At 31.2% G+C, this 13,667-nt stretch overlaps 1 protein-coding gene across 1 annotated transcript; it reads left to right on the top strand.

Moving 5' to 3' along the window:
• Positions 1–3,014: 3,014 nt before the first annotated feature.
• Positions 3,015–13,275, top strand: LOC107449068 (uncharacterized). Its single transcript, XM_071182238.1, has 4 exons — positions 3,015–3,110; positions 6,736–6,817; positions 10,298–10,344; positions 11,808–13,275. The coding sequence occupies exons 1-4, from the start codon at positions 3,074–3,076 to the stop codon at positions 11,957–11,959; spliced, it is 318 nt and encodes a 105-aa protein (XP_071038339.1). The 5' UTR covers positions 3,015–3,073; the 3' UTR covers positions 11,960–13,275.
• The last annotated feature ends 392 nt before the right edge of the window (positions 13,276–13,667 follow it).

Raw genomic sequence — 13,667 nt, 5'->3', positions numbered from 1 at the left:
TTTGAAAAAGCTTTTTCCTGGATTTTTAAGTAATTTAAAACTTTGAAATTTAGAAAGAGAATTCTATTAATCTTTGCGTTTACATATATATACAGGTTGTTCCGTAAAGACAGCCCTTAATAAGTATTTTTAGAATCCTTATCAAAAATGAAAATGAGAAAGTGGACAATCTGGGGTTCACAAATTAATGTTTTAGCCTGGAAAAAACACAACGTAATTGAAATTTGACCAACTGTATATAGAAGGACGAATACAGGACAATATAAATCAAGGTAAGAAAGGTTTATATTCAAAAATGCAACGAAACAATCTCACTCAGGTGCTTTTTGATAAAAGGACAAATAACACTTTAAAAAAATTGACAAACTACCCATAATTAAACAAAATTTTAAAGATTACGATGCAAAAAAANTGGGCGACAGAGCGAGACTCCGTCTCAAAAAAAAAAAAAAAAAAAAAAAACTTTCGGCTTCACTGCTATTAGACAATACAGTCTACAGACTAGCAGACCAATGAAAGGTTTTATGGTCCGTTTTTTGCTTCATTACCTTCCCTGTCAGAATATTCAAAATGTACCCAAGATTTGCATCTAAAGCACCAATATTATAATTAGTCTTTTCTTTCTCCCCAAATCATTACTTTTTCAGCTTACCCTAAATCGTCATTTAGGATTTGAATCGTTATCCAGGCTTATTGCGCTGAGAAAAAAAAGCATGATCAAAATTACCAGAATATGGTAAAACTTACCATGCGTCTAGCTCTATGGGAACACCAAAAAGCTTAATAATTTTTACCAATGCGCAATGCAATTTTTACCAATGCGCGATTAACAATAAAATATGATTTTATAATCTGAGATAAAATTTGGTGGATGCGGACAAATTTGTTGATTTTGTCATAATACTCTAGAACATTGCATAATAGCCATTTTCTCAGTTGAATTTAAGTTTCAGTTTCGTATTTTTTTACTAAATGTGTGGTAATAGAAACTATAATTTTGAAAACCAGAATTTCGTTTTCTTGTGAACCTTTACCATATAAATGGAAAAAATTACCTAATGAATGGTTTAAATACTGTGTAGCGTATCTACCACTACAGAATTGCAACTACAATTCACTAGTAACTAAGAAATGGTAACTCGATTCTATGGTGGGGTACCTTTTCATAGATGACAATTGACATAGTCGATATCTACTCTTCCCACATTGGTGTCCTTCGGACGTGATGTGAACACACCTACCTTGGCAAAAACGCCCACTTTTATCTAGATACGCTTACATCTGGATGGTCCACATTGAACAGTTGACTTGCTACTTGTAACTGCAACATTATCCACCTCCTCGCACTGTTGCTACTCAGTCTCGAGCACACAACGTCGGCCTGCATACACTCGACTGCTAAAGGCAATATAGGAGCGACTACGATGACAATTGACATAGTCGATAATCTTTTCATAGATGACAATTGACATAGTCGATATCTACTCTTCCCACATTGGTGTCCTTTGGACGTGATGTGAACACACCTACCTTGGCAAAAACGCTCACTTTTATCTGGATACGCTTACATCTGGATGGTCCACATTGAACAGTTGACTTGCTACTTGTAACTGCAACATTATCCACCTCCTCGCACTGTTGCTACTCAGTCTCGAGCACACAACATCGGCCTGCATACACTTGACTGCTAAAGGCAATATAGGAGCGACTACGATGACAATTGACATAGCCGATAGTCTTTTCATAGATGACAATTGACATAGTCGATATCTACTCTTCCCACATTGGTGTCCTTCGGACGTGATGTGAACACACCTACCTTGGCAAAAACGCCCACTTTTATCTGGATACGCTTACATCTGGATGGTCCACATTGAACAGTTGACTTGCTACTTGTGACTGCAACATTATCCACCTCCTCGCACTGTTGCTACTCAGTCTCGAGCACACAACGTCGTCCTGCATACACTCGACTGCTAAAGGCAATACAGGAGCGACTACGATGACAATTGACATAGTCGATAGTCTTTTCATAGATGACAATTGACATAGTCGATATCTACTCTTCCCACATTGGTGTCCTTCGGACGTGATGTGAACACACCTACCTTGGCAAAAACGTCCACTTTTATCTGGATTTGCTTACATCTGGATGGTCCACATTGAACAGTTGACTTGCTACTTGTAACTGCAACATTATCCACCTCCTCGCACTGTTGCTACTCAGTCTCGAGCACACAACGTCGGCCTGCATACACTCGACTGCTAAAGGCAATATAGGAGCGACTACGACCGTGAAGTTAATAACACCTCTCACATTCAGCACTAAAAAAGTACGGTGATCTTAATACAGCTCTCCCGGCTTTGCACGAAAGCAGCAATGATTCAACTAGTGGTATCCATTCATCGAATTCTATCGCAGATATAATTCTGGTGGGGGAGTACTGTAGCGTATCTACCACTACAAAATCATAACTACAATTCACTAGTATATAAGACATGTTAACTCGATTCTATGGTGGGGTACCTTTTCATAGATGACAGTTGACATAGTCGATATCTACTCTTCCCGCAACTGTATAATTTGGTTTCATTAACCAGAATTATGATTTTTTCCCCCAAAACTATCAAACTATCATTATTATTATAAGGTTCTAGTAAAATTACCTTATGGTAAAACGGTAATTATAGCAGAATTTTTTCTCATTGTGTAAATAAACTGCAACATACATAATTTTAAGTGAGCAACATACACACTTTTCTAACATACACACTTCTAACATAAGCAACATACACACTTTTTCTAAAATAAAAATTGTTATAAAATAAGATTTAATTCGTTACAACTGATAAATATTGGTTCCACTCTAAAAAAAGACAGTCGTAGTGATCTCTTCGAGCTAAAAAGGTATTTATGGAAAACCATTGCGTTAATTAGAAGTAAAACTATGCATTAAAGGTTAAAACCGTTGATATTAAGCAACATTTCTCGCAAGGGAGCTCTTGGCGCCGCATTTGTTTTGTCCAGACAGAGTAAATATGCAAAGATGAGGAGCATCTCATTACCCTCAAGATGAAACGAACGCTCAAGTATCATTTTATGATAGCAGGTAAGTGATATCGATATGACTTTTAAAATTGCTTATTTGTTTCTCTATATTGCAACAGTTGTTACAACTTTAGTTGTCTTTTTGTAATAATTTTATTTCTGAAAGCAACATTATAATTAGGTCACATTATTAAAACTGAAAATTTCCAAACATTTGATTTTATGATAACTGTCGAGACAGTTTGGAATAAGTAATATATATATATGTATATATATATATTTTAAAAAGGTAATTGAATATTTCTAAGCTGTCCGAAATATTAAACGACTTTATATACTCTAAATTTTAAATAAAATTAATATAATTTACTATAGTTATAGTTACTTTTATACGAAATCATTGTATTTTTTTCTATATAAATTACATATTCTGTTAATTTATTGTAATGCTATTCTACTAATTTATTGTGTTGTAATTGTGACAATGATTAACGGCCAGCACTGCAAAAAAACATTTTAAAAGAAGTTTAATGTTAAAGTGAAAAAAAATTTATTTTCTTATTATTGTTATAAAATATTTATCTTTATTCTTTTAAACCTTTTTTTATACATTTACTTAAATTTTAATGAAAACTTAATTATTCTCTAATAAATTACAAAAATAAGAAAGATCATTACAAAAGAGTTTACAAAAATAAGTACAAAACTTTTTTTGTTAATGTATTTGAGTATTGTATTTGCGATTAAAGTTATCAATTGAAATAGGCTGATTTACAAAATAAGGACAAATCAAGCGTTTTCTGGATAAGGCATTAAGTTGCATTGAGGTTTCTTACCCAATAATAGACAGAAGTGCATGAAAACTTTTTTTAAATTTTTTTCATCGTATTAGGTGCTACAAATTAATTCTAATTAAAAATAGAAGTTAATTAGAAGAGTCGGCAAGTAAAAAGAAATATATTTCTCAAGTTAAGGGAAATAAAAACAGTCAGCGTATTCACATTTCAGATCACTAGCTACTAAATATGAAGTCTGTTTTCTTGTAAAAACATTTTAATTGATTGATTGCTTTCGCTTGAAAACACTTTGATTGGTCGATTGCACTTTTTGTTATTTCTCCAGAGTTACCTCTATAACCACCTTTGTCTTCGAAGTTTCTTCAAGATGCGGCTAAAGGAACTTTTCACGGTATTTTTAGAATAAAGCAAGTCAACGAAGATCTGCTTTTATTATATATCCAGAAAAAGTTAATATTCTCACGTGGTCTCTTTCAAACACAGAAGAGGACCGTGGTATGACTCAGACTTTCGATGATGATTAATGCTGTTTTTCGAAAGCTCTTCGTCACTTTTTAGCAACTATGCACAGTTTCCAATGAATTAGAAACCTTAGATAAGTATTTTTTAGTTCGTATTCGTGAGGGCATCGATTCTACAGGAGTATATTTCTTTCCGGAGTGAATTTATGTTCAGAAAATTCCATGTATTGCATTTTGGCTGCAGATTCTACAGGAGTATATTTCATTCCGGAGTGAATTTATGTTCAGAAAATTCCAGGTATTGCATAAGTTGGCTGCAGATTCTGGAGGAGTACATTTCTTTCCGGAGTGAATTTAGGTTCAGAAAATAACCAGGTATTGCATAAGTTGGTGCAGATTCTAGAGCAGTACATTTCTTTAGGATTTAGGCTTTAGGATTCTGTACATTAAAAGGACGAGGAGATTATTATCGGATGTGCCTTTTGGATATGTCGCAAATATATTTTTATTAGATTAAGACCCGGATTAGCCAAGGAAAGTGTTGGACGTCAGATAGATGTTCATTGAACCAATCTTGTACGCATCTGGCGCGATGTGCTGTTGCATTATCGTCCATGAAGTATCCGTCACCTTCGGAGTAAAAATAAAGCATTCTAGGATGTATTTGATTTGCTGGTGTGTACAGGGGTAGTATGGCTTTTTTTTTACCCTTGAGAAATACCAAGGCTATACCAGAGATGAGACAGTCCGAGTCAGGGCTCGTTTACCGTAAAAAGGTTTCGGGTGAGCTCGGATTCATGATAAATTTTCATAAACTTCTTTCAAACAAATGTTTGATTCATTTATTAAGTATAAAGAATTTATACGGTATAAAAATATATAGTGCTTTCGCTTAGGTACTTGGTTCGGTGCTTTTGTTTAGGGAAACTAGCACTAATTGTCAAATGAGTTTTATTTAGCTTAATAATTTTTTTTTGTTTTAGTTAGAGAGTGAACACTATGTTAGAATGTTAATCATAACGAAGGGTATAATTGGCAGGATTTAAAAAATAAACATTTGAACTTTAAAAAAGTGTTTAACCTAGAGAACACTGAATGTGTGACTCAATACGAAGAAATAAATGACATGTAATTTTACTTTTTGACGAAAGTTATGGCAATTCAAATAGATAACGGTGCTTATCATTCTTTATTAAGTTTTTCTTTCATCTTTAAAAATTTCATTATGAATATTAAGATTTTTATTTGGGAACATGTAATCTATCTCCCCTCTCTTTCCTTTTTGCTACTTTTGATTAACATCTATTGGAGCGTGAGCTTATAAAATAAAGATCTCGTGTGGGAAAAATAAATTTTCTGCAACAAAGGATAAATGGTTAATATTTGGAGCAAAAAATGCTGAAAAAATCATGAAAAAGAATTAAAATTTGCAATAACTTCTCGAAAAAATTGGAGTTCAGAAACAAAATTTGCAAAAAAAATAAAAAATAAATAAAATAAGTTCACAAATTAAAACGGGTCTTTCAGCTCTTCAAATTTTAACTCAATGGTTTCATTTCAACGGGTCACGCATTGACCGAACATGGTATTTCTTTGCTTAAAATTTTAACAGTTAATAATTCTAGGACTAATTGTCGAATCTTTTTTTTTAAAATTCCGCTATACTCCCTATAGTTTTTTTCTACTTACTTTTGTAATATCAAATTTTAAAGTTTTAATAGATTTTGTATAGCAAAGCAAACTTCAACGTAAAGCAAAAAAAAAGTGATAAAAAAATTCGTCAAAAAGCACTTACAACTTTTGAACAATTTGAAAATTTTAGAAAAATCTTTGTGTTGAGTTCATAAATAAATAGCGCTCTTATAGCATATTAAATTTCAATTGTGAACTTGCATTCCTGCGAGCTATAGAGTGGCCCGTAGGATTTTTTTTCTTACAGGCTTAACAATAATTATTTCTTGAACTAATTAATAAATGTTAATTCTTTTTCTTTCATTTTACTATCTGTACATTTTTATAGAACTTTGCAGTTTAAAATTTCCAAGTTTTACAGTTTTACGCAACAAAACAAAATTTAATGTTAAGTTGAACACCCGAAAGGCGACGTTGGCCGGCCTTATGACTTTTTGAAATAGAGAGAAGCAATGATATTAACTGTAATTAATAAACTCAAAGTAAAATATGATTTTACTATTTCCACTTTTAAAAATTCTCTTTTTATAACAATGCGTTAAAGAAAAATATGCAATTTTGAGATAAGGACGCGCTAGCTGTAAATTTAAACAATCTGAAAACCAGTGAAATGAAGTTTTATGTCCTTATAGGCTTTTTCTTATTCATAAATTTCTTTTTGAATAATCGGTTTAACTTGAAATCAACTTTAAGTTGCTTTTTTTAATGAAAGAACTGTCTATTTTTGTGTTTATAGGTTTTCTCCTGGTTATAGTAACAAAAAATGTATCTTGTAGACCGAAAGGAAAAGGAGGAAGTTCGAATATTGGAAACAGTATGTAAGTAAACCCATTTAAAAAAGGGTTCATTCAATTTCCTCAGAAAAATTTAAGTAGATGAAACTTGAGGAATTTATGAAAAAACTGTAAACAACTTACTATAAATTATGCGAAATTTCTTTTAATGGGAAACGCCATGGCTTACTTTTTTCAAACACACTATTCTTTTTCGCCCTGGAGCAGTAACCATTAAAAGAGAGGGCATACTAACCAAGAATATTTAAATTTTTATTTTGTTTTTCCTGCCCTATCATACTTCTTGAAACTTTTTCCAATACCCCTGGATAAATCTGTCTCTAATTTCATTACAAATTAAAACTCCCATTCAAAGTGACAGGGACAAACAAAATTGACCCTTAAATAGAGTGTGTGTCTTATTTCTATGTGTCCCTTAGAGTAGAGGACAAACATGTTAATTTGCCACTGTGTTAATTCGTGAAATTATTATTTTCTTTTATGCGAATTGATCTGTATGCAAAAACAGTTTACTCCAAATTCACGAAATTTCGCTCATTTTTGAATAAATTGTTTTCTGGAAAATTTTCCAAGTGAATATTTTCTCAAAATGAGGACATTTTTATTTACTCACTATTGAAGATACGAATTTAATCAAAAGCTAAATAACCCTATACACATTGTTAAAGAAATGCAATATAAAATAAGTATTAGTGAATAAATATTCTGTTAGCGCCTAAGTTCTAACCTAGGAAACTGTTTTAAAACCAGATTAAAAAAATGTTCCATACAAATTCAACGAATGAGGTTAACACGCGTTGAATTTCCATCGAGCATTTTTTAAAAACAAATTGCTCGAACATAAGTAGTGCACTGTTAGAAATTTTTCAGAAAAAAATTGTTAAATAACAATTTATTTAATTGCTATTTTACGGTATTCAAACAAAATAGTCAAATCACAATAAATTAGATTTTGATCATACTGTTAAATATGAGGGAAAAAAACGTTTATTGACCGCTTTAACCTAATACGGTTAAACAGTCAGAATTTTATCACATTAACTAGGCCCACCTAATTATGTCACTACATTCCTTGCAGCTGTGTATATATTGTAGCGGAGGGAGCTAATCTTTTAATCTCATGAGCAAAAGAACGAGGGTTCGAATCCCAGCGTTAACACTACAATATTTCTCCATTCCCTTCAACACATAAAGAGTTCCTATTGCTCAACACTTACAATTTGTTACCCTGAACGGATAGAATACGATACTCTAATTCACACATAGATGGCAGCACAACAAAGCTGCTTAGCACAAAATGTCGATTATTTTTCATTGCTTATAAACAACCAGATAAACTAATTAAGCCACATTCCACGGTATATTTAATAAAATGCAACTCAACCGCAACCTAACTCTAATGCACATTACCTAACGAAAAGCCTAACTGCAATGTACAGTTAAATTACTTTTTTGCGGGTTTGAAACCATGCTAGTTGTGAATGGTTGAAAAACCACGTAGTTTTGTAATGATGGTTTTTTAACCATATTAATTCTAAGCGGTTTCAATACCGTTAGAGTAAAAAAAAATTTTACCGTAAAATTTGTGGTTAGTTTGCAGGACAGACTACTGCCAGTTATTTTATGGTAATTTTGGAATGAAAATTCTAACAGTGTAAACGTCTGTCATCAGATTTAAACTTTATTTTTCTTTTCATTGACTAACTAGCCATTCTGATATCTGAAGGATATTTTGATACTAAATTTCAATTTCTGATACCTACCATTTGTTAAATGCAAGTGATAAACTTTCTTAATCTTCATTAATTTTTTTAAAAAGTAAATAAATTAATTAAAAAGCAAATATTGTTACGTTCTTTTACTTCGAAAAGATCAGTATATTTTTGCATGAAAGAGAAATATCAATATCTATATATGTATTTCTCTTACACGGTGACAAAAAAAAAGCCTCATTACATCTCCCCGATGGCAACGCTAGAAAATCGACCAATGATTGCCGCTAAAAATGTCACATGTCTAATCTAGCTGAGGTGGCTCAACGTATAGCGCTTTTAAAAACGGAAACTGAAATAACCTTAAACTAGGCAGAAGTGAGTAGTCTTTGTCGATAGATCTCTATTTTAGTATTTTGTCGAAGGCGCTTTTTTCATGAATTTATATATTACGAATTTATTTGACGATTTTTGATTTATGTCACGAATTTATTTGTTTTATTATTGTTATTAGTTATTCATTGAAAAATGAGTCTAAGTCGTGCTGTTACGCTTTAAGATTTTATACTATAGCACATTTCTAATAGGTTTAACGAATTACATGTCATTTATTTGATTTCAAATTTATTTTAATGACTCAGTATTTACTAAAAAGATGTAATTTTTTTTTAAAAAAAAGTTGTTATATGGATTTAAATGATTGTTTTAAATTCTTAGAATTTTGTGTATTTGCAATGTACCTAAGTTAGTAGCGAGCGAAGCGAGCTTGGCTTGCGAAGCAAACCATATAAGATTGCGTAGCAATTTGCGGGGGTTGGCGAGTGTTAGCGAGCAGGGGGCGCAGCCCACTAGTTTATTTTAAAATGTTACTACCGTATATGTCACACTTGACAATAACTTAAGCCTTATTAACTAGCCGTCCGAGTATTGAAAATTTCCGTCAATTTCGGTCAATATACGAGCATATTGCTTTTTTTTTTTTTACCATTCAGCAATTTATGAGTTGCATTTCATTATTTTTGACAATAATTTCACGACGAAAATCCCGTAATTAATGATGAAACTGTTTTCTGACTAGAGTGGCAGCTCAGTGTTTTCTTTATTAGTTCACTAACATATATTATTTGATTTCAAAATCGTATTTACCGTATAACGAAATGAAACAAATGTCAATGAACTTGACCGCTAGAAGTACCCAGACTGCCAGAGTAGCCACGTTTATATCTGGGTGAGGAAAAGTTACTCCTGTAGTCTTATTCTTTTTATTTCACTTTGAGCAATCTTATAAATTGTATCAATGATTCGTTCAATTAAGCCTAAAGAATCTGACGAAATTCGTATCTTCAAACCAGCAATATGACAAAATGATCGCTTAAAGCATTTTTCAGGCAACGTTTTTATCAAAAACGCGGAAAATTACGTGAATTTACGAAATTCAGTTTCTTACAGTGATAATTTGAAAGATTCAAAACTATCAGTAAAATGCTTTCTTTTTTTAAATTTATATTTTACTTCTAATGGGTGAGCGAAACCCACCAATTATTATGAGTCATACTTAAAATTTCAATCATAATGACTACTTTTCTGACAAAAAACTAACGACATTGTTTGTCATTGTTCCTTACGTAAAGAACGGGATATTTCAATTGAGAAATTTTCTTCAAGTTTTAGAATTTATACTTTGCATTCATTTTTGTAAGTAGGTGTTTTCTCTTTCACAAAAGTTGCGATGGTATTTTATTAGAAGTAGATTTAAATTTTTGAGTATTTATTCTTATTCTTCGTTTTTTAGCAAAGGAATAGGCAGAAGTACAAGGACAAACGGAATAGTTAGATCAGGTAATTTTAAAGAATCTAATCATTTAAAGTAGTATTTTTAGTGAAACGTTAAAAGTAATTTTTTTCAGTGTGGAAGTTATTGTAAACTGCACCCATACATACACACGCAAAAATCATAAATGAATAACTTTTGACACATTGATGCGCACTAAAATTCAATCTTATTATCTAATAAAATAGATTAAAAAAAGAGAAAATATTTCCTATTTTCATCAGAGCAAAAACAAAAATCTAGAGTGCATCACATTCAATAAACATTGGAGATCAATTTCCAAAGGTGATAGAATTTTATTACGAATGTCCCATAACTACAACTCAGACAATTTTGATCTAACAATTTTGATTTCACGGTTATTGTGATTAATCTCAATAAGGATGCATAAAATGAGGAATATTTATTGAGAAACCATATACTGTACAATACAACCACGCGATACGGAAAGAACGAGCTTTCCTTCATCAGGGAATTTAAGTTGCAATGGTGGAAAAAAGGACGGTGAATGAAGGGGGAAATTCAACCGAAACCGGAAGAAGAAAGGAAGTGAATGTAATCAAAAAGAAATAAATTACAAAAATATGGAGTCAAGAGAAGAAATGGAAAAAAATAAATAAAATCAGGAGCACCAATCAGTTGTAAAAAGAAGAAGCCACCATTTTTTCATATACGCTTTGTCCTAGTATAACTCTGTATATAAAGACTTAAAAAGAATTAATATTCATATGCTTCATAACGATAATGTTTGTATCCTTCCACATTAAAATATTAATCTGTGACCCCTGATTTGTACCTTCTTAGAATTTCCATTTTGACAATGATTTTTGAAGCAAGTATTAATCTTTTAAAAATATAAAACAATTCTACTGAGAGTTTAATCAATATTCTACAACGTAGAAAATTTCGGATCAAATTACGGTAAAAAGTACTGGCACTCACCATGCCGGTACTTTTTACCGTAAAATCCATTTTTACCGGAGCATGTTACGGAACAAAGAATTTGATATATCTAAATTTTTACAACAGTAATTACCGAAAAACTACTGAATTACTCTAATTAAATAAATATTACTGAGGAAAAGGTATAATATTTGACGGTAAAAATGGATTTTACGATAAAGTGGGTTTTACGGATGATGCATCCAAAGTATCCATTATACCAGAATTTCATCCGGAATTTTTGACATTCTAATGAGTGATTTAAACGATGCTGTAAAATTCTTTTTGTTTGTAAAATATTGAATTATTTCTGAAACATACCTGAGACTTTTTTCTGGCTGTGTATGAAAGTATTTTAAAACGATCTTAACATAATTTAAATTTTTTTCTGCAAGTAATTTAATTTTACCTTACAGTCAATAAAACATTAAAACTTTATTTTTTTTCTAAATTACAGTAACCTGGAATAAATGCTAATCACGTCTTCTACATCGTTTTATGAATCTAATAGATTTTTTTCCCATTTCAGGATCTGGAGAAGTATCAGAGATATTTTTTATAATAGGAGGAGTTGTGTTTTTCTTTGTGGTTTTGCTATGTTGTTTTTGCTTAAAAATGTCGTGTGATAATACGAGTGAAGAAGGACAGATTTGTGATAAAGACTCAGAACTCATGGATTGAAAATTTTTGTGCATTATCTGTTCTCGCAATTCGCTCGAAGGATAAAATTTTCCAACCTATATTTACCCATCCTTTTAGCTTTCTAACGAAACTGTAGTGAATACGATACATCATTGGAATATTTACTTTAAAACAAGAATTTAAAGACAAATGCTTTCCTGCGATAATTTTCAAGGAAATTAAGACTATTTTATTTTAATTTATCGTCGGTGTTAAACAACATATCGATATGAGTTATGTAGCTATACTTGTTGGGAGGTGACCACTCCATCCCCTGAGCAACTCGGTCTACATTATGACTTTTGAAAATTTTGAAACTAAGGCATACTATGCACTAACATAAAAATTGGGTTTCAGAATTTGGCAGAAATTTGGATTCCATTTGAATTATCCAGAAATTTAGTACGCGTAAATTTAATTATACTATATTAGTGAAATTTAAAACATCTTATCATGGAAGCAAAGCATTAAAACCTATAAATAAAGGATTTAAATCTAGCAGTATAGAAATAATGCACCTGCTTTCTTTGCATCGGTTCCATTAAGATTTGTGCGCACATGTGTAGTTAGAACTCAAATTTGATGTAGTATTTTTCGCTTTTAAACATAACCATTAAGATGACATGTAGTAATTCATTTCTAAACTTTTAATTACCTCTACTGAAAGTTATGAAATTATTATTATAGCGAAATTTATCTTGAAATAAACTTTCCAACTGGCCAAAGAATTAGAAATCTTAGATTGATATTTTTGGATCTTCTTTTGCACGATAACTGCCCATATTCGAGAGGGCATGGATTCTGCAAGTTTCTGGAATACATTTATGGCTAGAAATATTATCTACACAGACTTCGAAATTCTGTAAATTGGATACTTGCTGCTCAAGAAGAAGTAAAGTGATTACTCCTAACCATGTGATTTAATTTAATAGTTATAAGCGACGTCAGGCATGGATATTAAACCTGATTAGCCCTAGAATCGAAAAATGCCATGTTTTGCATATATCCAATTATATGGAAAAGTAGACTACTGTTGGAGGTCGGTTCAAAATGCTTTTTACAAAATATTTAACCCTGCATTTTATTTATTTTTAGAGAAACAAGAGTATCGAGCTTATTTAAATTATTAAGTAAATTAACAAATCTCTATAATCTATAAGATGTGTTTATTTCGTAACAATTATAATTGGAAAATGGAAGAAATATTTCTGCAGATTTTAAAAAGAAACAATTTATAAAAATGCATGCACATGTCTACGCAAAAAATGAATTAAATAAGTATATATTATATAAGGATTTATACACATAAATGTTGTTTTAACTCAAGCTTACTAACTTCGAAGTATTTTTCATATTATAACATTGTGGTCATAATAAACCTTTAGTTAGATTTATTTAATTCCTGATACCGTAAGGTATAAATCAATTTTTTTTTTAAAAAAGTTGCCTTAAATTGTACTTTTCAATAACTTAGCCTGTTTGAACTTGAAGAATTGTAAAAAATTGACTGAATTAAGCAATCTTTAGTAGTTTTTATTGAGCATGTGAATTAAAATTATACTTTCCGAAACATTTAACCGTTGCTAGTCCTTATATAATTTTTAAGGTAAGTATTAAACTCTACTAAATTATTAAGTAAATCAATTCTCTATGATACGTAAGATGTAACTATTGTATTTGGGCGACGGAAGAAGTTTTCTTCACATTT

The sequence above is a fragment of the Parasteatoda tepidariorum genome, chromosome 6, assembly GCF_043381705.1.
Source record: "Parasteatoda tepidariorum isolate YZ-2023 chromosome 6, CAS_Ptep_4.0, whole genome shotgun sequence".
NCBI lineage: Eukaryota > Metazoa > Arthropoda > Arachnida > Araneae > Theridiidae > Parasteatoda > Parasteatoda tepidariorum.
This window is presented reverse-complemented; position numbering and strand designations above follow the sequence as displayed.

What these genes read in the sequence shown, in the direction of transcription:
- LOC107449068 (XM_071182238.1), top strand. Translation starts at nt 3,074, where the DNA reads ATGAAACGAACGCTCAAGTATCATTTTATGATAGCAG. An exon ending in TCGAATATTGGAAACAGTAT is followed by an intron (nt 6,818 to 10,297) that starts GTAAGTAAACCC and finishes TTCGTTTTTTAG; the next exon opens with CAAAGGAATAGGCAGAAGTA. An exon ending in AAACGGAATAGTTAGATCAG is followed by an intron (nt 10,345 to 11,807) that starts GTAATTTTAAAG and finishes TTCCCATTTCAG; the next exon opens with GATCTGGAGAAGTATCAGAG.